General features: G+C 46.8%; 1 protein-coding gene across 1 annotated transcript in view; it reads right to left on the bottom strand.

Moving 5' to 3' along the window:
• Positions 1-26,711, bottom strand: part of pkp4 (plakophilin 4) — a 117,465-nt gene that overhangs the window by 83,919 nt on the left and 6,835 nt on the right. Inside the window, exon 2 of the mRNA XM_056288858.1 lies at positions 7,199-7,332. Within this exon, the coding sequence (XP_056144833.1) occupies positions 7,199-7,327 (129 nt within the window). The 5' untranslated portion in view covers positions 7,328-7,332. The remainder of the gene's footprint in view (positions 1-7,198; positions 7,333-26,711) is intronic.

Below are 26,711 nucleotides of genomic sequence, written 5' to 3'. Positions count from 1 at the left end.
CTCCTACCCAACAACCTATAAACTCATGCAAGATCACGAAAGGCAGCACACGATGATTGGTCGGGGTCATACTTGTAGCGTTGCCAGTCTCCCGGCCAAGATACGAAAAGAATGTATTGCATTACGACTGCCTAATCTGACATGGTGACCATCGTGAAAGACAAAAATATTGTGTAGTCTGATCCCAGCTTAAGGTAAAGCAAGACAGCCGTGGGGGAAACGCAGATCCTTTCTAGCTAGCTGACTGTCTTGATGCATGCTCAATAATCCATGTAAGGAAATCCCAGAAAGTTGAATCAGTTCATTTGGACACAACGCTTATTCATCACTCATCTAAGTGACCTCGTCAGTCTCAGCTGACTGCAGGTATCCCACCCTCATAAACAGCACAGCTGCATTACGACCAGAACCAATGCGACCAGAACCAATGATCAGTTTCATAGGCAATTTGCATATGCATAATGACTGAAACCAGTAATCGGTTTCATATGCAATTTGCTAATGAAACCGATGGTTCGTTTCGGTCATTATGCAACTGTGCTGTTTATAAGGGTGGGATACCTGCAGTCAGCTGAGACTGACGAGGTAACTTAGATGAGTGATGTGTTTCTCCCACTAAACATGTCCACATGGATTCACTCAACTCTCTGGGACTTCCAGCTAACTCTATTTCAGAACAGCTCAAGTGGTTAAACATAAGCAAATGCAGCACTACTATTTCAGGTTTGCTGTTTTTAACCATGAACAGTCCAAAGGTCTACAACGCATTAGAATTGGGACCGATCTGAACCAATCAGGATCAGGTGCCAATACTGATGTAATTCACTCATGCTCTGGTCCCCCCCCTCCCATCAAAAAGGCATGTATGTTAGGGTTAATACTCCTGTCTGTGCCCTTGTCCGAGGCATGGCAAGACGAACTGCAGTTGGTCCCTGGGTGCTGCACGGTGGCTGTCCACTGCTCCTAGCTACACAGCTAGGATGGGTTAAATGAAGAGCATAATTTCCCCATGGGGATCAATAAAGTAGTTAAAAAAATTATATATATATATATATATATATATATATATATATATCTTTTATGCATTGTGTGCACTTGATTTGTTCAAGTTTTTCAAAACATTAAAGGACTTCATCCATTATCCAAACCGCTTATCCTGCTCTCAGGGTCGCAGGGATGCTGGAGCCTATCCCAGCAGTCATTGGGCAGCAGGCGGGGAGACACCCTGGACAGCCATCACACAGGGCCCCCACACACACACGCACACGCACACACACACACACACCCACACATTCACACCTAGGGACAATTTAATACGGCCGATTCACCTGACCTACATGTGTTTGGACTGTGGGAGGAAACCGGAGCACCCGGAGGAAACCCACACAGACACAGGGAGAACATGCAAACTCCACACAGAGGACGACCCCCAAGGTTGGACTACCCCAGGGCTCGAACCCAGGACCTTCTTGTTGTGAGGCGACTGCGCTAACCACTGTGACACCACATTAATGGACTTACCAAAGCAATTTGCACTTCTATACCCGTTTGTTTGTATGTGAAGCCTGCAGTTCAAAAAACTGCTTTGCAAAAAATTAAAATTTAATGCATTTTTGTATATTTTTTGCTCTTTTAATAAGAAGTGCTGTGTGGTTTACTACAGTCTCTTAACCTTACACATAATACCAATGACGACGATGACAATAATAATATTCAAGAAAAAAAGAGCTGCGGTGTCGGTATCAGCAGATATCCAAATTCGAGCACTGGGATCGGAACTGAAAAAAAGTGGATTGGTGCATCTCTAATGCATACCCCAAGTCATCCATTCAAACAGTTTCAGTAATTTCCTTTTCCCTGTCTCATCATTCTGCCCAGATTATTGTCCAGATTGTCAATATGTCATTTCACATCATTCTTGTCAAACTCTGTCCCGCCTGTCAGAGATACCGTTTTGTACACAAGACCAATCTGTGCAACACCAACTGTAGCCATAACTAGCAACATGCTAATGCTGATATGAGTAATAGAGAAATGGATAGATAAAAAGCATATAAAAACGTACTCTTAAAAGTGGTCTATTTTGCAGCTAGAAGAATTCCTCAGCTGTTGTTGACTCTAATGGTTCCACCCTGTTACTCCCTGAACAGGCCGGGCCAGACAAGGCCACAGCAGGCCCAGGAAGAACAGTGATTTAACGATAAAGTAGCCAAGCCTAGGAGGCGGGGCAAGAATTTAAAACACACACACACACACACACACACACACACACACACACACACACACACACACACACACACACTGAACTTTTTCCCTTCCTGTTTTTTCTTCTCTTCTTTTTTCACTTCAGAGCATATTCTAGCTTTCAGCCGTGTTCAGCATCTCCCGGCGGAGGTTCACATAAAACCGCCAACGTCCACAGACCATGTAACATTTCTGTTACTCTTATCCACCCGTTCCGCCCCGAAACTCTTCCCCCGTCACCCTTCTCTTTTCAGAAGAGGAAGCAAGGGGAGGGGGGAGGTCTCTGACGTATGAAGCAAAGAGGGGATGGACCTCTCCTGTGCACCTCCTGTTCCCTTCAAACTCAAGGAAGTTGTTTTAGTAAATGGTAAATGCACTGCATTTATAGCACTTTTATCCAAAGCACTTTACAATTAATGTCTTCACACACACACACACACACACACACACACACACACACACACACACACACACACACACCAATGGCAGTGTTCAACCATGCAAGGTAACAACCAGCTCAAAACTCAGGTGTCTTGCTCAGGGACACCTCAACAATTTTGCCAGGGGGAGCCAAGGCTTGAACCAACAACCCTCCAGTAACCAGACTGCCACCCCCTAGGATGGAGGGGTGCCCATACACAGTCGGGCCATGAGTGTTTGTTGTGCAAGCTGAATGAATTATACCAGTGTTGTTATCAGCCTCCCTGTCAGTCAAGACAAATCTTCCCAATGAGCATCCTTAACCAGCAGAAAGATTAAACGTTAACAAGGGGTGACGTTTTAGTATCTGGTCTGTATGCAGAAGCAGTATTACTGAATGCCTTGTTTTAGCAGGTTCCCACTATGTATTCCCAGACTTTCACCTCCGTATCGCAGTAAAGTACACATGGAGAACACAAACAGCAGCTTCGTGATCGCTGAATCCATGCAATGGAGAAACTGGTTGGCTGAGTGCCAATCTGCTGCTTCCCACTGCTTCAATTACACTCCTGATGAAAGTGATTAAAAAAAACAACCTTCGGCGAAATAAAATCTTAACTAGATGACAAATATTGGAGAGGGAGCACATGTAAAGTTAATTCCAAACCTATTCTTTTCTTTCATTATTTGCTTTTGTGAATATGTAAAAGAGGAGAAATACTGTCCAGTTCTCAGAAAGTCGCAGGTACTGGCGCATCCGGGTAACATAGCAGTCCATTCTGTTGCCTACCAACACAGGGATCGCTGGTTCGAATCCCCATGTTACCTCCGGCTTGGTCGGGCGTCCCTACAGACACAACTGGCTGTGTCTGCAGGTGGGAAGCTGGATGTGGGTATGTGTCCTGGTCGCTGCACTACCGTCTCCTCTGGTCGGTCGGGGCGCCTGCTCAGGGGGGAGGGGGAACTGGGGGGAATAGCGTGATCCTCCCATGCGCTTCGTCCCCCTGGTGAAACTCCTCACTGTCAGGTGAAAAGAGGCGGCTGGTGACTCCACATGTATGGGAGGAGGCATGTGGTAGTCTGCAGCCCTCCCCAGATCAGCAGAGGGGGTGGAGCAGAGAGCGGGACGTCTCGGAAGAGTGGGGTGATTGGCCGGGTACAATTGGGGAGAAAGGGGGGGGGGGGGTCCAAAAAAAAAAGAAGAAGAAAGAAAGTTGCAGGTAAGAAGCAGCACAGTGCTGAAACGCGGTCCTTAACAAGCAGTTATGGACGTGTCATCCGGCTGGTGGGTCAGTGGCAATAAAGGACCACGGAGCGAAGATGGGACTCAAATAACAAGCAAACTGCAGGACGACGGAGCCCAATCCTCCCATGAGCAGCAGAAAGAATGAGCCTTGTTAGTAGTCAGCAGAGCAGAAGGAGACGAGGCATTAGTCTCTAAGCGAACCCGGGGGGGGGGGGGCAATGCAATCAAAAGAACTCCTGGAGAATCTGTCCTTGTTTGGGCATCTGGGGCAGAGCCTGGCCAGCCCAAACATCAGCAGATATATGGACATGTTTGAAAGAACAAAAACCCCAGACGGACAAAGAAAACAAAGACAGGGTAGAGCAATTAAAAATGAAGAAGACGTTCACAAATAGATGGGAAGCAGAACTGGCCGAAAACGAGAAACAGTGAGAGGACGTACTTACCACACAAGCCCCTCATCCTAAGCCCCAGCTCTAGCTCTAACACAGCGGGCCGGCATGTTTACGCCAATGTTGGGATCCCTCGAAGGTTCGCCTCTCAACAATCACAGGAAAGCCTTGCGCAAAAGACCGGAGGGGGAAAAAAACCCCGCACACACACACACACATCCTAACACACTAGCCTCGTCTCTTACCTCAAGAAACACCCTCTCCTGTTCCCTCTCATTCACCCTCTCCAATGCCTGCTAACACCATAAATAATTAACTCAGTCTCTCAGTTCTCTAACAGGAATTCCCGAGGTGTGTCTCCAGCCTGTCATACCAAGAGCAAAGCTTAGGCAACTTGCTCTCCCTGCCCGCCCGCCTGCCTGCCCGCCCGCCCGCCTGCCTGCCTGCCCGCCCGCCTGCCTTCCTCTCTATCTGCCGGAGCCGGACAAGCAGCTGGGAAGCCCTCCGGGGAAGGAAGTGACATCGGCAGGTGCTCCCTCCTTCTTGTTGACTTGGATAAACGAAAGCCACAAACCCCCGGGAAGCTTAAAAGTCAGACTGGAATCAGGAACCGGGTTTAACTTTCAACACACACTGAGCAACATTTTTTTTCATTTGTAAATGACTAATGTTGCAGATATCTTTATCCAAAAACGTACTCAGTTGTCTGAAGCACTGTGCAGGACTGGTCTAGTCCTCATTAATATTCATGAGCTGACCTTTGAGTGACAAGTACCAGCAAGGTTGGCGGTAAGGGTGGGCGCTGTTTCACGATGTGATGATTGGATCCGATAGGCTGTATGTAAATAAGGCATGGGTATCAGAAAGAAAGATCAGCTGAGAGAACCTGAACTACGGGGTGCTCTTAAAAAGAGTAAAACAGCAAAACGGAGTTCTACTTTCATATTTCTTCTTGGTAGAAAGACACAGTACACAATGAGTGACGATTAAAGCAATTAGTGATGCGATGAAAATTATGTTTCAATTTCACGCTGACTTCAAACAACAAGGCTTATTGGCTACACAGCCAACTCGCATTATTTGTTTATTGGGGAATCATCTTCTCGTTTCACTCACGTCACATCCTGGTCTTTAGATAAGCAGAAGAACTGACGACCTATCTGTCTCTGCTGGGGTGCACCGAGGGACATCAGTACCAGCGAGTAAACTTCAGGATCCTTCCCTCTGGCTTTGCAGTGACACCCCAGCAGACAGACAGAAGGCTGGAGCAGTGCCAGACAGGAAGGGAGCCATAGCCGGCAAGGTAACCAGTACAAGGGGAAAAAGAGCAAGTGAATGAATCACAGAGAGAGAGAGAGAGAGAGAGAGAGAGAGAGAGAGAGAGAGAGAGAGAGAGAGAGAGAGAGAGAGAGAGAGAGACAGACAGACAGGCAGAGAGAGAGAGACACACACACACACACACACACAAACAGACAGGCAGAGAGAGACAGAGAGACACAGTGACAGAGAGAGAGAGAGAGAGGGAGGGAGGGAGACAGGCAGAGAGAGACACAGAGACACAGAGACAGAGAAAGAGAGAGAGGGAGGGAGGGAGACAGGCAGAGAGAGAGAGAGACACAGAGACAGAGAAAGAGAGAGAGAGAGAGAGGGAGAGAGAGAGAGAGAGAGAGAGAGAGAGAGAGAGAGAGAGAGAGAGAGAGAGAGAGAGAGAGAGAGAGAGAGAGAGAGAGAGAGAGAGAGAGAGAGAGAGAGAGAGGAGAGAGAGAGACAGACAGACAGGCAGAGAGGAGAGAGACACACACACACACACACACACAAACAGACAGGCAGAGAGAGACAGAGAGACACAGAGACAGAGAAAGAGAGAGAGGGAGGGAGGGAGACAGGCAGAGAGAGAGAGAGACACAGAGACAGAGAAAGAGAGAGAGAGAGAGGGAGGGAGGGAGACAGGCAGAGAGAGACAGAGAGACACAGAGACAGAGAAAGAGAGAGAGACACACACACACACACACACACACAAACAGACAGGCAGAGAGAGACAGAGAGACAGAGAGAGAGAGAGAGAGAGAGAGAGAGAGAGAGAGAGAGGGAGGGAGGGGAGACAGGCAGAGAAAGAGAGAGAGAGAGACAGGCAGAGAGAGAGAGAGACAGAGAGAGAGAGAGAGACACACACACAAACACACACACAAACACAGAGACAGAGAGGGAGGGAGGGAGGGAGAGAGAGATGGGGGGGGGTGAGTCAGAGAGCATGTCCTTCCACAGGCTCACCGCTTTGTTTGCTCAAGATGGCCCTTCTGATTACGAATCAATACGAGCGCGGACATGACTGCAAACCGAAAAAAGAGCCAATAGCTTCCAGCAAAGAATATTTCAAGCCCTCTTCACCACAACAAGAGAGCAAACAAAGCCCACTGTGACAGAAGCTCCGCTACAAACACCATGTTTTCATCAATCCATGCAGGGAGATAAGACAACTTCCTGCTGCAGGATGGCTCTGTGTCGGAGGTAGATGATATTGTGACAGTGCCGACGGTGTGACGCAAATACCCTCGTGTATGTGCACACACACACGCACGCACACACACACACACACACACACACACACACACACACACACACACACACCTTGCAGTGGAAGAATCTCCTCTCGGCATAACATGTGAGTATAACCTGGTACATGCACCATGCTACGTGCACGTCTCATTAAGAGGTATTACGGCAAACCACAATTGTCAATGATAGAAAACAAATTCTTCATAAAAACCTTACCCCCTGATTCTCATTAGTGCCAGGATATGAAACAGCTAACAGAGCTATGAGTTGTCTTGGCAGGAAAAAAAAAAAGGAAAAATGAGAGAGCATGGCGCGAAAGGTGTAAGGAGCGTCTGCTTACCTGTTCTTTGACGGAGGCCAGGATGTTGTTTGCTGTGTTGTCTGCCTCCATGTTGTTGCCAGTGGACCCCTCTCGGGTGGTCAGCAGAAGCCCCTCCTCCTTCACTGGGCTCTGCTCAGGAGCTGGCATTCCTCCTGCACAGGGAAAAACACAAGAGCGAGCACACACACACACACACACACACACACACACACACACACAATATGGTCACCACAGGCACTCCGCTGAGAAAAGCATCTTGTATAAACAGACACAAACACACTCAGAGCACTGTGCATGTGCATATGTGCAAACACATTGCACAAATAGACATACTTGAGTTGACTCCACACACACACACACACATGCACGGACGCACGCACACACACACACACACACACACACGAACGCACATACACACACACAACCAAGCGGCGATGTTGAGTGCTGACTGGTGGTCACACGCCAACACCAGGACATACACACACCCACACATGCCATATGGCCCGTTTGAAACAAAACACTTGCCAATATTTCACGTCTACAACAGCACAAGTCAATTGCATATGGCCTTAAGACAACAAACCAGTGCAGTATGACTTCTTTATTTAAAGAGCACGTCATGGGACAGCGTCCACATGCGCCTATATAGACTGAGGCAAAGTAGCCAACGACAGCGGGACGTGAGGCCCCGGAAGAGAGGGAATTCTAAATCCGTGAATGCCAAAAATGACCAAGAATGCCTGGCACGTACGTATGTGTACACGTGCACGTGTCAGAGCGGTGTGTGGCGGGCGGGGGGTGGGGGGAACGGCTGGATGGGCAGGCGCACAGCGAGCAGGAAAGTACAGTTTTCACAAGAAAACATCACCGGCGCAACTGAAGAGACAGGCGGTCGCCTCACTCTTACCCTCCCTCGCTGCGTCTCTCTCTCTCTCACCCTTTCACACTCCTTCACCCACTCTCTTGGCCTCCCACACAACAAGAGCTGAAATGCAAGCGGAGGACAAATAGTTATGGCCTCATTATATCCGCTGACAGGGAGAGTGTCTGGGGAAGGCTGCTGAAGGTGGATCCATATTTACTAGAAGGAGCTCGCGGAGCTGGATCAGGCAGCTAAACTACCGCTCCGGCTGCAGCGCGGGGCCTGATAATGCCGGAGCCGTTTGACTCCGGGGAAAGTGGGCATTTTCCTCGTGATTTTATTGCCTTGGAAATCTGCTGCCGCTCTCGTCTAAATGCTACGAAGATGGAGATACATACTGCTCATCGATTTTACACATATCACTTGAGCTCCACAATCACCTTCACCACACAGACAGAATACAGGCAATTTCCCCGCCTCCCAATATAGGGTGAAATATAAGCTGCTAAAGGAATCATCGAAAATCATTTACAATAGAGCCCCGTCGCAAGTTTTTAACTCGGTATTTTTTTTCCATAAAGCTGTCTACTTCAATATTCCAAACTCACAGTGGCAGCCTGTGGTTGACTGGACAGGTCTGTATTAGCTCAAGTGAATAACAGTCACTTTGGTGAGAAGGACGCCGCTCTTTTTCTTTTTTTGGATCTCCCCCTCTTTTCTCCCCACTTATATCCGGCCAATTACCCCACTCTTCTGAGCCGTCCCGGTCTCTGCTCCATCCCCTCTGCTGATCCGGGGAGGGCTGCAGACTACCACATGTGTCCTCCCGTACATGTGGAGTCGCCAGCCGTTTCTTTTCACCTGACAGTGAGGAGTTTCACCAGGGGGACGTAGCACATGGGAGGATCACGCTATTCCCCCCAGTTCCCCCTCCCCCTGAACAGGCGCCCCGACCGACCAGATCGACACTGTTCTAAAAGTACAAGAGAACACCCTGCATACACACTGGTGTACACAAACACACACACACACACACACACACACAAAGAAAGGGAATCATTTAGTTCAGGCTGACAGCCAGTTTGTGAGCTGGCTGGGTTGTTTACAATGAGAACAGAAAAGGCCTGGACCCGGGGAGCTTGTGGGGAGAGGGGACGAGCCAAGCCAAGTATGCGGGAGGTCCCCCCCAGACATCTGACCGAAACGTGACCCTAAGATATTCTGGGATTCTGTCACCACAGTGTTTCAAGGTGTCTCGGCAGTACCCTGGCCATACAGCAGCCAGGGTTAGAATACACGAGACAGACCGGCGGTTCTGACAGTCATCCTGGCTGGCGCTCGCTCCCTTGGACAGTGGTTTTTTTTTTGTTTAGTTTTGATATGTGTGTTAGTGTGGGTATGTGTGTTAGTGTGGGTATGTGTGTTAGTGTGGGTATGTGTGTTAGTGTGGGTATGTGTCTTAGTGTGGGTATATGTGTTAGTGTGGGTATGTGTGTTAGTGTGGGTATGTGTGTTAGTGTGGGTATGTGTGTCAGTGTGGGTATGTGTGTCAGTGTGGGTATGTGTGTTAGTGTGGGTATGTGTGTTAGTGTGGGTATGTGTGTTAGTGTGGGTATGTGTGTTAGTGTGGGTATGTGTCTTAGTGTGGGTATGTGTGTTAGTGTGGGTATGTCTGTTAGTGTGGGTATGTGTGTCAGTGTGGGTATGTGTGTCAGTGTGGGTATATGTGTTAGTGTGGGTATGTGTGTTAGTGTGGGTATGTGTGTTAGTGTGGGTATGTGTCTTAGTGTGGGTATGTGTGTTAGTGTGGGTATGTGTGTTAGTGTGGGTATGTGTGTCAGTGTGGGTATGTGTGTCAGTGTGGGTATGTGTGTTAGTGTGGGTATTTGTGTTAGTGTGGGTATGTGTGTTAGTGTGGGTATGTGTGTCAGTGTGGGTATGTGTGTCAGTGTGGGTATGTGCGTCAGTGTGGGTATGTGCGTTAGTGTGGGTATGTGTGTTAGTGTGGGTATGTGTGTCAGTGTGGGTATGTGTGTCAGTGTGGGTATGTGTGTTAGTGTGGGTATATGTGTTAGTGTGGGTATGTGTGTTAGTGTGGGTATGTGTGTTAGTGTGGGTATGTGTCTTAGTGTGGGTATGTGTGTTAGTTTGGGTATGTGTGTTAGTGTGGGTATGTGTGTTAGTGTGGGTATATGTGTTAGTGTGGGTATGTGTGTTAGTTTGGGTATGTGTGTTAGTGTGGGTATGTGTGTTAGTGTGGGTATGTGTGTTAGTGTGGGTATGTGTGTTAGTGTGGATATGTGTGGGTATGTGTGTTAGTGTGGGTATGTGTGTTAGTGTGGGTATGTGTGTCAGTGTGGGTATGTGTGTTAGTGTGGGTATGTGTGTTAGTGTGGGTATGTGTGTCAGTGTGGGTATGTGTGTCAGTGTGGGTATGTGTGTTAGTGTGGGTATGTGTGTCAGTGTGGGTATGTGTGTCAGTGTGGGTATGTGTGTCAGTGTGGGTATGTGTGTTAGTGTGGGTATGTGTGTTAGTGTGGGTATATGTGTTAGTGTGGGTATGTGTGTTAGTGTGGGTATGTGTCTTAGTGTGGGTATGTGTGTTAGTTTGGGTATGTGTGTTAGTGTGGGTATGTGTGTTAGTGTGGGTATGTGTGTCAGTGTGGGTATGTGTGTTAGTGTGGGTATGTGTGTTAGTGTGGGTATATGTGTTAGTGTGGGTATGTGTGTTAGTGTGGGTATGTGTGTTAGTGTGGGTATGTGTCTTAGTGTGGGTATGTGTGTTAGTTTGGGTATGTGTGTTAGTGTGGGTATGTGTGTTAGTGTGGGTATGTGTGTTAGTTTGGGTATGTGTGTTAGTGTGGGTATGTGTGTTAGTGTGGGTATGTGTGTTAGTGTGGGTATATGTGTTAGTGTGGGTATATGTGTTAGTGTGGGTATGTGTGTTAGTGTGGGTGTGTGTGTTAGTGTGGGTATGTGTGTTAGTGTGGGTATGTGTGTTAGTTTGGGTATGTGTGTTAGTGTGGGTATATGTGTTAGTGTGGGTATGTGTGTTAGTGTGGGTATGTGTGTTAGTGTGGGTGTGTGTGTTAGTGTGGGTATGTGTGTTAGTGTGGGTATGTGTGTTAGTGTGGGTATGTGTGTTAGTGTGGGTGTGTGTGTTAGTGTGGGTATATGTGTTAGTGTGGGTATATGTGTTAGTGTGGGTATGTGTGTTAGTGTGGGTATGTGTGTTAGTGTGGGTATATGTGTTAGTGTGGGTATATGTGTTAGTGTGGGTATGTGTGTCAGTGTGGGTATATGTGTCAGTGTGGGTATGTGCGTTAGTGTGGGTATGTGCGTTAGTGTGGGTATGTGCGTTAGTGTGGGTATGTGTGTTAGTGTGGGTATGTGTGTTAGTGTGGGTATGTGTGTCAGTGTGGGTATGTGTGTCAGTGTGGGTATGTGTGTCAGTGTGGGTATGTGTGTTAGTGTGGGTATGTGTCTTAGTGTGGGTATGTGTGTTAGTGTGGGTATGTGTGTTAGTGTGGGTATGTGTGTTAGTGTGGGTGTGTGTGTTAGTGTGGGTATGTGTGTCAGTGTCGGTATGTGTGTCAGTGTGGGTATGTGTGTTAGTGTGGGTATGTGTGTTAGTGTGGGTATGTGTGTCAGTGTGGGTGTGTGTGTCAGTGTGGGTATGTGTGTCAGTGTGGGTATGTGTGTCAGTGTGGGTATGTGTGTTAGTGTGGGTATGTGTGTTAGTGTGGGTGTGTGTGTTAGTGTGGGTATGTGTGTTAGTGTGGGTATGTGTGTTAGTGTGGGTGTGTGTGTTAGTGTGGGTATGTGTGTTAGTGTGGGTATATGTGTTAGTGTGGGTATGTGTGTTAGTGTGGGTATGTGTGTTAGTGTGGGTATATGTGTTAGTGTGGGTATATGTGTTAGTGTGGGTATGTGTGTCAGTGTGGGTATATGTGTCAGTGTGGGTATGTGTGTTAGTGTGGGTATGTGCGTTAGTGTGGGTATGTGCGTTAGTGTGGGTATGTGTGTTAGTGTGGGTATGTGTGTTAGTGTGGGTATGTGTGTTAGTGTGGGTATATGTGTTAGTGTGGGTATGTGTGTTAGTGTGGGTATGTGTGTTAGTGTGGGTATGTGTCTTAGTGTGGGTATGTGTGTTAGTGTGGGTATGTGTGTTAGTGTGGGTATGTGTGTTAGTGTGGGTGTGTGTGTTAGTGTGGGTATGTGTGTTAGTGTGGGTATGTGTGTTAGTGTGGGTATATGTGTCAGTGTGGGTGTGTGTGTCAGTGTGGGTGTGTGTGTCAGTGTGGGTATGTGTGTCAGTGTGGGTATGTGTGTTAGTGTGGGTATGTGTGTCAGTGTGGGTATGTGTGTCAGTGTGGGTATGTGTGTCAGTGTGGGTATGTGTGTTAGTGTGGGTGTGTGTGTTAGTTTGGGTGTGTGTGTTAGTGTGGGTGTGTGTGTTAGTGTGGGTATGTGTGTTAGTGTGGATATGTGTGTTAGTGTGGATATGTGTGTTAGTGTGGGTATGTGTGTTAGTTTGGGTGTGTGTGTTAGTGTGGGTGTGTGTGTTAGTGTGGGTGTGTGTGTCAGTGTGGGTATATGTGTTAGTGTGGGTATGTGTGTTAGTGTGGGTATGTGTGTCAGTGTGGGTGTGTGTGTTAGTGTGGGTGTGTGTGTTAGTGTGGGTGTGTGTGTCAGTGTGGGTATGTGTGTTAGTGTGGGTATGTGTGTTAGTGTGGGTGTGTGTGTTAGTGTGGGTATGTGTGTTAGTGTGGGTATATGTGTTAGTGTGGGTATGTGTGTTAGTGTGGGTATGTGTGTTAGTGTGGGTATATGTGTTAGTGTGGGTATATGTGTTAGTGTGGGTATGTGTGTCAGTGTGGGTATATGTGTCAGTGTGGGTATGTGTGTTAGTGTGGGTATGTGCGTTAGTGTGGGTATGTGCGTTAGTGTGGGTATGTGTGTTAGTGTGGGTATGTGTGTTAGTGTGGGTATGTGTGTTAGTGTGGGTATATGTGTTAGTGTGGGTATGTGTGTTAGTGTGGGTATGTGTGTTAGTGTGGGTATGTGTCTTAGTGTGGGTATGTGTGTTAGTGTGGGTATGTGTGTTAGTGTGGGTATGTGTGTTAGTGTGGGTGTGTGTGTTAGTGTGGGTATGTGTGTTAGTGTGGGTATGTGTGTTAGTGTGGGTATATGTGTCAGTGTGGGTGTGTGTGTCAGTGTGGGTGTGTGTGTCAGTGTGGGTATGTGTGTCAGTGTGGGTATGTGTGTTAGTGTGGGTATGTGTGTCAGTGTGGGTATGTGTGTCAGTGTGGGTATGTGTGTCAGTGTGGGTATGTGTGTTAGTGTGGGTGTGTGTGTTAGTTTGGGTGTGTGTGTTAGTGTGGGTGTGTGTGTTAGTGTGGGTATGTGTGTTAGTGTGGATATGTGTGTTAGTGTGGGTATGTGTGTTAGTTTGGGTGTGTGTGTTAGTGTGGGTGTGTGTGTTAGTGTGGGTGTGTGTGTCAGTGTGGGTATATGTGTTAGTGTGGGTATGTGTGTTAGTGTGGGTATGTGTGTCAGTGTGGGTGTGTGTGTTAGTGTGGGTGTGTGTGTTAGTGTGGGTGTGTGTGTCAGTGTGGGTATGTGTGTTAGTGTGGGTATGTGTGTTAGTGTGGGTATATGTGTTAGTGTGGGTATGTGTGTTAGTGTGGGTATGTGTGTTAGTGTGGGTATGTGTGTTAGTGTGGGTATGTGTGTCAGTGTGGGTATGTGTCTTAGCGTGGGTATGTGTGTCAGTGTGGGTATGTGTGTCAGTGTGGGTATGTGTGTTAGTGTGGGTGTGTGTGTTAGTGTGGGTGTGTGTGTTAGTGTGGGTGTGTGTGTCAGTGTGGGTATGTGTGTTCTTGTAGTTTTTGGATGTGTTTCTGTCTGTGTTGCACTAATGTGGGCTGGGGAAACAGCGTTTCGTTACATTTCATGTCCACAAGTGCATGAGGAGAGATGACAAACGAAGTGTTGGTGAGTGCTGAAATGGCATTTCATAATGTTTTCTTGCTAAGTATGTTGGTCACGGGATTGCATTCTGTGACGCCTACTATCATCAACACGCCAAAAAATCCTTTCCTGCTCATTCATAGTTACAGCTGCTGTTACCATAGCGATGTTTTGTTTACCAGGCACTGAGGTCGTATTTGAATGGCAAGGGTGAAATGTTTTTTCAACTGTTACACAAACTCTGCATCAAGAGCACGGCGCTTTTTTTCCTTCTTTAAACGCGGAGCATTGACAAGAAACTGGAGAGGCTTTCTCAATTTGACGGGAACTCCCCCTCCTCCCCCTCCTCCTCCTCCTCCCTTCACACACAAAAAAGAAGAGCAGCACCGACCAGATTGCCAACCCAATCAGTACGGACAAAGCCAAACCCCTCCTCTGTGGTTTCTCTTTTGATATTGTTTTCTTGGAAAGGACAAGAGCGAGCACGCCGTTCAACAGAATGGAAAGTATCGCCATAATTCTCTTTTTAATCAACACAAACGAAGTATGAAATTGGTTTTGTTAAAGCGTTACTTTCTCGATTTGTGTTGTTTTGTGTTGGTTTCTTCTGCCGTTCGCAGGCAGAATGCAGCACAGCCATGAAATGCTTCTTCTGCAGGGCCACGGCAGTTGTGCGGAAAGCCCCACACCATGACCAGAACTATGACAAAGATATGATCAGCCCCACTATAATATTTTTCCGCAGTCTAACTTCGCCCACAGGAATCTGGGCACTGAGCAGACTGACAGATATACAACAACTGAAAAGCCAATATATATTGAAGGAAGGCAAACCATATCTGAGCCCCCCGCCCCCGCCCCCCAAGCAAAGGAAAATTGTGATTTGTACCCAGTCTTACCTCTGAGGTTTCCCATCCTTTCAGCCAGTGACTTAACTCTGCTTGGCCTGGAGATCCTCAGCAGCTCTGAGATAAGGGTCTAAAGAACATTTCTGCTCCGAACCCAACGCAGTCCTGCACCAACCTACAGGTGCACTACTGACCTGTCTGGTTCTTCAAGATTACCTCTCCTTGTTTACCTTCAAAATGCTGGCAAAAAAAAACGAACCTTACTCAACTTCCAGGCAGGTAAGACACTTCCGTGCATCAAGCCGACGGCACGCTCGAGGCGCGGGGAAGGGAGGAACTGTGTGAGAAGCAAAGCAGGCCAGTGCAAGCAGTGTAGCTTTGAAGACTGTCATTAGCTTACTGCGTACGGATCCGACTGCACGGGTCAAAAGAAGGGCTCACTGAGGTCTAAACAAAGAGATGGACCTATCATCAGGACTAGTATGGCCATTTGAGTTGAGAAGCAGAAAGCTAACATTTTCCAGACACCAAAATGAAAAGAGCTCTTTTTTTTGTTTTGTTTTGGATTTTACCCCCATTTTTTTCCCCAATTGTTTATGACCAATTACCCCACTCTTCTGAGCCGTGCCGGTCTCTGCTCCACCCCCTCTGACAATCCAGGGAGGGCTGCAGACTACCACATGTCTCCTCCCATACATGTGGAGTCACCAGTCGTTTCTTTTCACCTGACAGCGAGGAGTTTCGCCAGGGGGACGTAGCGCGTGGGAGCATCACGCTATTTCCCCCAGTTCCCCCACCGCCCCCCGAACAAGCGCCCCGACTGACCAGAGGAGGTGCTAGTGCAGCGACCAGGAAACATACCCACACCCGGCTTCCCAACCACACAACCAATTGTGTCTGTAGGGATGCCTGACCAAGCCGGAGGTAACACGGGGATTTGACCAGCGTCCCCGTGTTGGTAGATAATGGAATAGACCCCTACACTACCCAGACACCCATGAAAACATCTGTTGATAGTGTATCACCAACCTGTGATTAGTGTCAACAATCTCCTGCAAACCTCTTACTCATGTTCTGGCTTTGCCCATCCCCACGTAATTATTGGACCGAGCTTTTTAATACCCTATCATTGTTAACTGGGGAAAAAGTCGAACCAGATCCTTTCAGAGTACTGTTTGGGGTCGTCCCCTCACTGCCTTCCCTCCCTGCTTCCAAAAAAGATGTCTTAGTTTTTGTCCCCCTACCGGCTGGAAGACTAATATTGACCAGTTGAGTTGGAAATCAAATGTACCTCCCTCTCATACCCACGGGATAAGAGACATCCTTTATTTTCTCACATTGGGGGGAAAAAAATCATAAGTGGCTCCTCTAATAAACTTGGGAGAATATGGGATCCATTCTTCCAATTTGTTAAGAGGACAAATTTCTTACTCATTCCTGATTGAGGCAACTTTTGCAGTTTGGAGAGGTATTATTAATATTGTCTTTGTTGTAGTGTGAGTGATATGCTAATATACTGACCATTAGAGTCCATTACTGACACGGTTTACCATTAGCCGACTGATTTCTTTTTTTTGTGTGTGTGTGTGTTTGTCTATGGTTGTGTTATCTTAGTTTTCCCAGTCTTTGTATGCTTTTAGTTTAGCAATATGTCAGGAATCAGGAACACTTTGTCATTTCACTTCATGCACTTGCATACATGAAATGAAACAAAATGCCGTTTCCCCCAGCCCACAGCAGCACAACACAAAGACAACAACACATCCACAAACTACAAGAACACACATACCCAGACTAACACATGTATCCAAACTAACACACATATCCAAACTAAACAAAAAAATCACTGTCCAAGGGAACGAACGCCAGCCAGGATGACTGTCGGAACCGCCGGTCTGCATGGGCTAGCAGTTAGCTTAGCCTGCCCCGCTTCTGCGTCCTGTCACACCGCCCTCAGCGTTTCCTCCTCGGGCACAGCCCAGGCAGGGGCCGTGGTCCCCGGGCCCACCGGACGAAGCAGACCAAGCTCTCCCCGCCAGACACCCTCGACACACCTCCCCGCACTCCTCACGACGACATCAAAAACACCACAGTCAATGCCAGGCGAGGCCGCCGCCAGACTGCCCTCGGTGTTACCAGAACTACCAGTCTTCATGGGCTAGCAGTTAGCTTAGCCTGCCCTGCTCGCCCAGGCGATCCAGCACCAGCTCTCCCAGCCATCACACGAAAAGCAACACTTAGACGCAGACGTGGACAAAGACACTGCATGGACGGTACTGGGTGAGGCCGCCGCAAACACAAATTCGTGTCACCATCTTCCCATACCGGAAGCGGCTCTTTGTGTGTGACTTGGTCAGTTGTCACTTTTTTTTATAATGTCTTTTTATAAAGGGAATATATACCTTTGTACTTCTTATAAATGCTCTGATGACACGTTTGCATGTTCTTACAAAACCCAATAAACAAAGTTTAAATTTGATCTCTAAGCATCAGAATCTCAGAATTGTTCTTTGTTCAAGTGATGGCAGACACGGCAAATTATCCCCTTCTGGGCCTCCCTGATTCACATGTTCAGACTGACAGGGGATTATCCGAGTTCTCTTTAACCCAGAGGTGCCAAGAGATTGGCAATGCTGTAAAAGACAAAAAAAAGTGTTAAGTCACTTTTCTTTCTGTTCTGTCGAAGCTGCTTTGACGAAAGCCCCATTTTAATACCACAAAAATCCGCATGGTCTCCGAGTCTGCCAAGACAACGGCTCAGTCTGACCCCGCCCTGACTCCAGTAGATCACATGGTCTGGCCTACTGACCCAAGACTCCAGCCACTCCTCTAAGCCTCTTATGCAATTCCACTGGGATGGATCCAACAAGGCTTTCCTCGACTCACTCCCTCTTCTTCCAAAATCCTATACGGGCTGTGGCGTGTGGAAGTAAAGGAAAAAGGAGAATGGGAAGAACTGTGTCAAGGCTTTTTGAAAATTCGATCATCTGGATTGTGCTGCGATACGAAATTTGAAAAGGATCATCGGGGCTTTCGAGATCAACCTCGTCTAGACCAAATGTGTCTAGACCAGACACTTTTACTGTTTCCAGATTCAAATACCATGACTCCCTGCATGAATCTCTTCCACAGACGTAGGAATTCATCTGTTCCCTGATCCCCCTGGGTGCCACCTGCGCCTCATGTCACACCCCCGAGGAGCACCGGGGAAACAAATCACAGACGATGGTGTTCTTTTATTTCTCTTTCAGCTCCAAAGAGGAGGCAAATAATAGCCACCTGGCCACATGCAGTGTTTCTTCTGCACGAAAAGCCCCATTGTCAGTTGGCCAGCGAGACGAGGCTTTAGAGAGGAAAGTCTTCGAAGAGGCTGAGTGGCATTTAAAGGAACCAGGTCACAGACTTTCAACAAAGACAAATGAAAGGGGATAAATTAAAGAAAAAAAAAATCTTTTGAGTGGTGAAATAATTATACATTAGCCTGGATTTCACAGGCGGAGAGTCTCAGAGGAGCAGCAGTTCAAATGCTGATTACCCTGACTCACTGAGCTCAAAGGCCTGGGAAATCTATTGCGCTAAACAACTGTGGGCCGCCTCTGGCTAGGATTCTGACTCCGTCTTGGGTGAAAGCCTACACCAGGCTAGGCTTTTCATCTATTTGGCCCCTAGATAAATAATGCATCAAATCGCTCATCTCATTTAAACTTATCACTTGTAAATATTGCATCAAATGCTCAAATGTCTGTTAATTTAGATGCAGAAACAGCATCCCTCATACTTGGCATTAGATTAAACTGAGATAAATAATAATCAATATGAGAACAGGCTCATAAGTTTTTTTTTCTCTTTCTTCTTCTTCTCTTTTTTCTCCCCAATTGCATCTGGCCAATTACCCCACTCTTCCGAGCCATCCCGGTCGCTGCTCCACCCCCTCTGCTGATCCGGGGAGGGCTGCAGACTACCACATGCCTCCTCCCATACATGTGGAGTCGCCAGCCGCATCTGTTCACCTGACAGTGAGGAGTTTCACCAGGGGGACGTAGCGTGTGGGAGGATCACGCTATTCCCCCCAGTTCCCCCTCCCACCTGAACAGGCGCCCCCACCAACCAGAGGAGGCGCTAGAGTGCAGCAACCAGGACACATACCCACATCCAGCTTCCCACCCGCAGACACGGCCAATTGTGTTTGTAGGGACGCCCGACCAAGCCGGAAGTAACACGGGGATTCGAACCAGCGATCCCCGTGTTGGTAGGCAACGGAATAGACCGCTACGCTACCCGGACGCCCCACAAAATCCATAATTAACTTCAGTGTAAGAGGACAATTTAAAGTCATGGCTATTTAAGAGTGACCTTGCAGGTTTGCTTCATATATGACAGTTTAGGAAGAGGGGAAGAAAGTTTCATTACTAAGCTCTCAGCAGCTGCAGCAAAGTCTCCAAAGACCCACAAATGCAAAACTGCTTCTTTCAAATAGGTTGACTTTTCTGGATAAAATCCACATCTGAGGTTTAGCAAACTTTTTTCCCAGACACCACCAAGCACTACCAATGCCATATTTCAGCCCCACTAAGCAAACCAGGACAAATTGGGCTACTGAGAGGATGATGCTACTTTTCCGTCAGATCAAATCAGCGTCAGCGGTGTCATAGTTCTTAGCAAGCCGCTACCCGCAACAAATTCTGAAATCCCTTGCAACACAAATTACCTCAAAGACTAAACACGCTCAGGAACTGCTGACCAGAGCCAAAACTAACAGCGGTAATGGCTTTAAGCTGTTTTAACTGTGTGTGATCCATGAGCAAATGCAGAACACCGCCCGTACAAAGTTTGCCTTTTAAAATTACCCCCCCACCCCCATCCCCCAAGTTTCCAATTCTATGACTTCGCTGTATATACAATGGCCAGCTGAGCTGAGTGTAACTTGTGTGGTAATGTGCGTCTGTCCTACATATTGGATTTGCAGCAAAACACAAAGGGCTATTATTAGATTCTCAAATGTTAGACTTTCTACTGTTTAAAATGCTTTACCCTCATTGGCGCACCCAACAGCTGAGGACGGCCTCCCATTCTGTGTTGGATTTGACATTTGACACGCGCGCGCACACACGCCCACACACACACACACACAATAACAATTAAATAAATCCTATCTAAACAAAGATCAGCCCCCTGAAGGAGAACATACCTCTTGTTCTGGTGATGGGAATTAGAAGGAAAGTTGAGGGAAATCACGCTACATAGACCGACTGGGGATGATGGTCAAAGCCTACTCACACTTCCTGTTCCAGCTGGATGGAATGGAGATAAAGTCAGCATATGAATAAATTCCTCAGAGTCTGAACTCACATTTTGCCCACACCTTGAACAATATCCTGCGAATGTTGTAACAGCTCGGGGGCTAATTTGAGCCTGTGTGCACAGGGATGGGCTCGGCCCTAATTAAACAAGGGAAACCTAGTCACACGCTATGGTGCAACTCACTCACTCACCCACACACACACACACACACCTCCCATACGCGTACTAACTTGGTCATAATTCAGCCTACACTGTAAAAAATGTCTAGATTTTACGGTGAAAAACTGTCAAACCATAACAGTCAAGTCAGTTTTATTTGTATAGCCTAGTATCACAAATTAAGAATTTGCCTCAGGGAGCTTTACAGCAACACAACATCCTGTCCTTAGACCCTCACATCGGATAAGGAACAACTCCATAAAAACCTTTAACAGGGGGGAAAAAATAGGAAGAAACCTCAGGGAGAGCAAAGGAGAAGGATCTCTGTCCCAAGACGGACAGTAAAGGACTATAAGCTCTAAATAGGTTGAACACAGTTTCTGTCTCAGTGAGACACCCTAAATATATATATATCAGCCAAAACAATAATTTTTCCATCTCTTTTCTGGAAAAAATAGATTACTCCACCGTTAAATACCCTTGCATATGGGGATCGCCAGTTCAAATCCCCGTGTTACCTCCAGCTTGGTTGGGCGTCCCTACAGACACAATTGGCCGTGTTTGCGGTCGGGAGGCCAGATGTGGATATGTGTCCTGGTCGCTGCACTAGCGCCTCCTCTGGTCGGTCAGGACACCTGTTCAGGGGGGAGGGGGAACTGGGGGGAATAGCGTGATCCTCCCATGCGCTACGTCCCCCTGGTGAAACTCCTCACTGTCAGGTGAAAAGAAGCGGCTGGTGACTCCACATGTATGGGAGGAGGCATGTGGTAGTCAGCAGCCCTCCCCGGATCAGCAGAGGGGGTGGAGCAGAGACCGGGACGGCTCGGAAGAGTGGGGTGATTGGACAGGTACAACTGGGGAGAAAAAAGGGGGGGGAAAAATCCACAAAAACTCCCCCCAAAAAAACCTTGCATTGTTTTTATAACAGAAATATACCGTCAGTTTCAGTTTTGTACCGTAAAAACAACTACGATCCTTTTACCGCAATAGTAGAAAAAGTTCTACCACAGTTATTACAATAAAGTTCTGGAACCACAGCTGCCAGTTTTTTACAGTATGCCATAGGAGTTTGCTCCCAGAGTACAGAAGGAGGAGGACTGCAGAGTAAATAATCTGATCTGTGTTTACAGTCTGCATATGTGAAAACAGAAGGCCACAATGAATTTCCTCCCTACAGCGATCGTTCACCCTCGGCGTCATCCACTGGAGGACCACTTCAACCAGCGGGGAGGAGAGGCCCCCTCGCTGCGGTCTCGTCAACCATTCTCAACGTGTCACGGTTAACGTGTTGTGGCAGAGCGGGACATAAATTATTCTGATTGAATGTAGAACCCTCCCATAGAATGGGAGTGAGCTGTGAGTGAGCATGCTTCATCCTGTCAAACAGAGTTAGAGGCACACAGTCAACACAATGTACAGTTACAACACAAACACAGCGACCACCACAACAACGCTCCATGAGTGGGAATTATATGCGAATGATCTATTCATCTCTGATGAGGTCAATAAAACGAGCTTCTGAAATTAAAAAAAAGAAGAAGAAATGCAATAAAAGAAACACCAGTCACTTTAGAGGGGATATTACGCGAGTATTCAATACGGCTCGGCACAGTCGCTCATTATTTTACCTTACATGGGAGTTGATTCGGTTTATTACACGCTTTCATTTCTCCTACTGCGGATGTTATCAGATGGCTATGAAATTACAATATGAAGGCCGTTCATAATGTATGAGGTTCTGAAGGTTCTGAAGAGGGAGCTGCAAGGAAATACCAAGATCATCATAGGGAAGGAAGTGGAATATGATAGCTAAATTAGCATAACAATTGGCCCACTGCTGGCAGTGTCCCGTCTCCCGTGGCACAGCGTGTCTAGAGAACGAACAACTGATTGTAGGGAGTACATTCAGCACCGATTGCAGCGACAGATGAACTGTACCCGCACGAATCATCAATCACACAGCCAGGAGTGGTATTAGCTTAGTAGTCCGCCTCTTTGTCAACAGGGCTATTCTTGTTGTTACACTGCAGTTTGTTGGAAGATAAGGAAGGGGATGACAGCTTTAACAAAACACTGTCACATGTACACCTCGCTCAGAGGCATCCATGCTCCCTGTACCAATTCTTTAGTGCACGTGTGTGTGTGTGTGTGTGTGTGTGTGTGTGTGTGTGTGTGTGTGTGTGTTTGCAGCCTCTGCGTGTGTGTGGATAAGACAGTGTCTGTGATCAGGATTATTAACCATCAGCTCTGCTCTATCAATCCTTCCCATGTCTAGCCATGTTCCATTATTGGTATTGATGATCTTGCAGAGAGACAGTGGGAGAGGAGCCCACTAGGGCCATCCCAGTCAGTCAGTCATGACCCCCTACAGCCACAAGATGACAAAACGACACAGTATCACGGAAAATGACAGGAGCAGTTTTTAGAGCCTGCTGTCTCACACTCCTGTCGGTACATTTCATTTCATCATAAGCACAGCTAACTCTTAGGAATATAATAGGCATCTCTGTGTAAAGCATTAACGCTAATTTTTCCAGAGTGGTTTACCCCCCCCCCCAAACCCTTTCCAGTAGCCTGAATTAACTCTTATCAAGATAAATGGGTTATAATAACCATAATATTAGTTAAAGATGATGGCTAACTAAGATGAGCACGGGGAGTGGCTGATAAAGCAACAGCCCCACCATGGAGAGACACCAGGGTCTGACTCATCCCTAAAACAGGGCTCTTTCCTTGGTTGAGATGAGGATTGTGATGCATGTATAAGAGCTTCCCCATTTGCAAAGAAGATAGCTGACCTTCATAAAAACTATAGCAGCTTTGTTGTATGGCTTTTTTTTTCTTTGTATGTCTACTGCGGATATTTCCACTGCTTCACATAACTACAAACAAGAGGGAAGGGTTCAATTACTCCATCAATTTGCCATGTTCCTGATGTACATGAGAATAAATTCCAAAAGTTAAAAAAGGATGCCTGTATCAGTAACCAGGATGAAACGCAGATCATGACCCCTTTTATGTTGCTGAATGTTAAGTTCAGATCAGGGCGGCACGGTGGTTAGCACGGTCACCTCACAGCAAGAAGGCCCTGGGTTTGAGCCCCGGAGTAGTCCACCCTTGAGGGTCATCCCAGGTCATCCTCTGTGTGGAGTTTTCATGGTCTCGCCGTGTCTGCGTGGGTTTCCTCCGGGTGCTCCAGTTTCTTCCCACAGTCCAAAGACATGTAGGTCAGGTGAATCGGCCATACTAAATTGTCCCTAGGTGTGAATGTGTCGGCCCTGTGATGGCCTGGCGGCCTGTCCAGGGTGTCCCCCGCCTGCCACCCAATGACTGTTTGGATAGGCTCCAGCATCCCGTGACCCCAATTGGGATAAGCGACTTGGATAATGGATGGATGTAAGGTCAGATCAACACTCTATTTTGCCATGAAAATAACATTTCCTTTCACATTTTAAGCTCCAGGCTCTACATTGGCATAGCATTACAAATATGTTTTGGTTTGACGGCTTCCAGCTTTGAGAGCAAGTTGGTCAGTGTTGATTGACGCGGTCCTGGGCAAAAAGACAAGGACATTTGAGTCCTTCAATGCAGTGGTGGCTCACCTTTGACCTAATTTGAACTTCAGAGCGCTCAAACCGCAGGAAGGGGGAGCTCTGCTGCGGCGAAGTGTTGTGTGGCGCTGGCTGAAGAGGGAGAAAGATAAACAGAAGCCCAGCTACATCTATCCCGTTGGTTGATTTGCATTAACACTGCTTAGTGAATAATCACTGCTTCTGAGTGGACAGAAGAGGTCATGGAATGATGCCCTGCCATCCATTCAAATGAGCAGAATGCTCCTGATAACTGCATGAAAAGCCTTTTAACAGGCCTTAAAAGGAGGAGGAGGAGGGGGGGGGGGTGGTTCCAACTCTTTAATTATCCTTACCATACCTTAGGCCAAGGATCCGGATGGTGAGTGTTTGAACTCCACAGGGTGAGGCCACCACGGTATCACTCAGACCAGTCGAGCCATTTCAGTTGAGAAAATCCCACTATCCTCTATTGCTCTCTTCCAGATAGGGATAAGATGGAAAATATTCTGAAGTGGATTTGTAGTGTCGATGGCTACATTTCTTGACATTGAAGATTGCACAATAATGTCATTGTGCTCAGTAGAATCTGACAGGTTTCTGATAAGACGAACTGCAAAGCAATGGCCGGTCACTAATGAAATAAGGCTGCTGAAAAGGCAGTGTAAGAGGGTTACTGAGAAAAACAGCAAAATGGCCTTCACGGTTACTGTACGTCAACTCTCTAAGGCAGAAAGTGTTATTCTAAGATCCCATTCATTGCTGTTATCTCTGATCTGTTCTCAGTCTTGCATGAACAAGTCAGCATGTTGGTATCACGGGGATCTTTGGAGTCCCTGCCCTGCATTGCAGTTGGTAAATGAGAGTCATCGCTGACATTAACCACTAACTACACAACGACCCTAAACATCCCAGTAAAAAGTTGCATCCATAAACGGTTTCAGCCATATTCAGTCCGGCAGATTCTTTGGGTAGAACTGAAGCCAAAACACTTGAATTTTCAAGGACTAGGATATTTGCGTGATAGAAAAACGATACACCATAATGTTGACAGTAAATTGAGTGATAAAACTGAAGGATTTGTACCCATCCAGTGAACGAGGGAATGTGAAATGAGATTGTTTCCTATATCAAATGTCATGCAGAAATGTGATGGATAAACTAATGCAGGAAGCAACCTGGGCTATAAGCAAAATAATTGAATCATTTTTAATTCATTTTGTTTTTTTGCCCCTTTTGCATTTACCAACAGGGCACCTACATGCATCGAGCCATGATGCAGAAAGACGGGGGGGGGGGGGGGGGTTGTTCCTGGAGAAAATGTCAAACCGCCCAACTGACTCAAGATGGCCTTTTAAAACAATGAATATAGGTGAGGTCAGTATAGATTGCACCGGAGATCCAAAAGGTTCCTTCGTTTAATCAGCATAGTTTTAGAGAAATTCTTGAAAACAGGAATCATGGGGGTTCAGGCTCAGGTTTACACAGACAAACAAACAAAAAAAAGGGGGGGTGCATTTTCTGCACAACAAAGTCACCGAGGGCTCAGAAGAATGTGGGTTTGTGCTAAGATGGTATGCAGGATCTATCAAAGGCGAGAAGTTTTAATTGAAAAAATAAATCACAACCCACGGGTTAGTAAAATAAATCCCTCTTTGGTTATGCGCCGTAATATGATTCATAGAGGCCATGCATGACTTTACAACTCTGCAGTGGTATGTATGGCTTTATTCAAGGCACTGGCTCAGATTTATATCCTGAGGGCACTAGAGGCTACAGGCTGCAGAGTGCCACCGTGTTGATCATACCAGATCAAGATGCTTTCACAATTCCTTTACACGTATCTAAACCAATGACATGGCAATATGTAATTTCCTATCTCCTAAGTCACTTGGGAGTCACTGAAACAGATTTGTATGTCTTGCCTCATTTACGGGTAATACTTCACAGCATTTCTAAGTTCATTTCACATTTGCGAAAAATGCGTGAACACCTGGGAGCCAATCTCGATTCAAATAGAAGAGCGTCTGGCCATGTGCTGGGGTTACTGGTGCATGCAAGAAAGACTGGTGAAGATACTCATGGCAGAAATACATTTTCTGTGTAATAGAAGGAGAAAATGAACCCTTTAGAGCAGCGGTGGCTAACCATGTGCCATGGAGAGCCATGTGTATGCAGGTTTTCCTTCCAACCCGACTCCACACCAGGTGATTTCACCAATACATTCTTCCTCTTTGGTTGAAGGGTTGCTAATCAGTGAAATCCGCTGGTGTGGAGTCCAGCTGGAATGAAAACCTGCATACACACGGCTCTCCATGGCACATGGTTAGCCACCCCTGCTTTAGAGGGTTGGATGGGTTTGATATTTCATAAGTTGGATGTTAGCATAACAGTCATAGCTGAATCACACTTGCAAAATGTCAATTTCTCCGGCATTAGACTGAAAAGGAGGGAATTACTTGTTATGCCGGGATTTTTGTCTGCCTCTTCGAGTATGTCTGCTAACTAAGCTTTGTGCTAGACAGCAGAAAAGTGGAAGAGAAGCATCGGATTCATTTAAGGTCTAGCAATCTGCCCATTTCCACGATGCTCTGGATCTGTTAGCTTTGATGCTGTCCCTGTATCAAGCCATCCTGCCACGTATCATCTTTCTGAGAGAAGCAAAGATATTCGCTTTCATATCTCAGAGCCTTCATATCTGCCTCTGGACTCAAAAGCCAATTTAAACATTAGGATCCATAAAAAAACAATTTAAATGTCATGCGCTTGAACTGTATTTGTTCATTTCTAATGTGTACAACTCCCAGTTTTCAAAGTTA

Source organism: Lampris incognitus, chromosome 11 (assembly GCF_029633865.1).
Source record: "Lampris incognitus isolate fLamInc1 chromosome 11, fLamInc1.hap2, whole genome shotgun sequence".
Classification (NCBI taxonomy): domain Eukaryota; kingdom Metazoa; phylum Chordata; class Actinopteri; order Lampriformes; family Lampridae; genus Lampris; species Lampris incognitus.
This window is presented reverse-complemented; position numbering and strand designations above follow the sequence as displayed.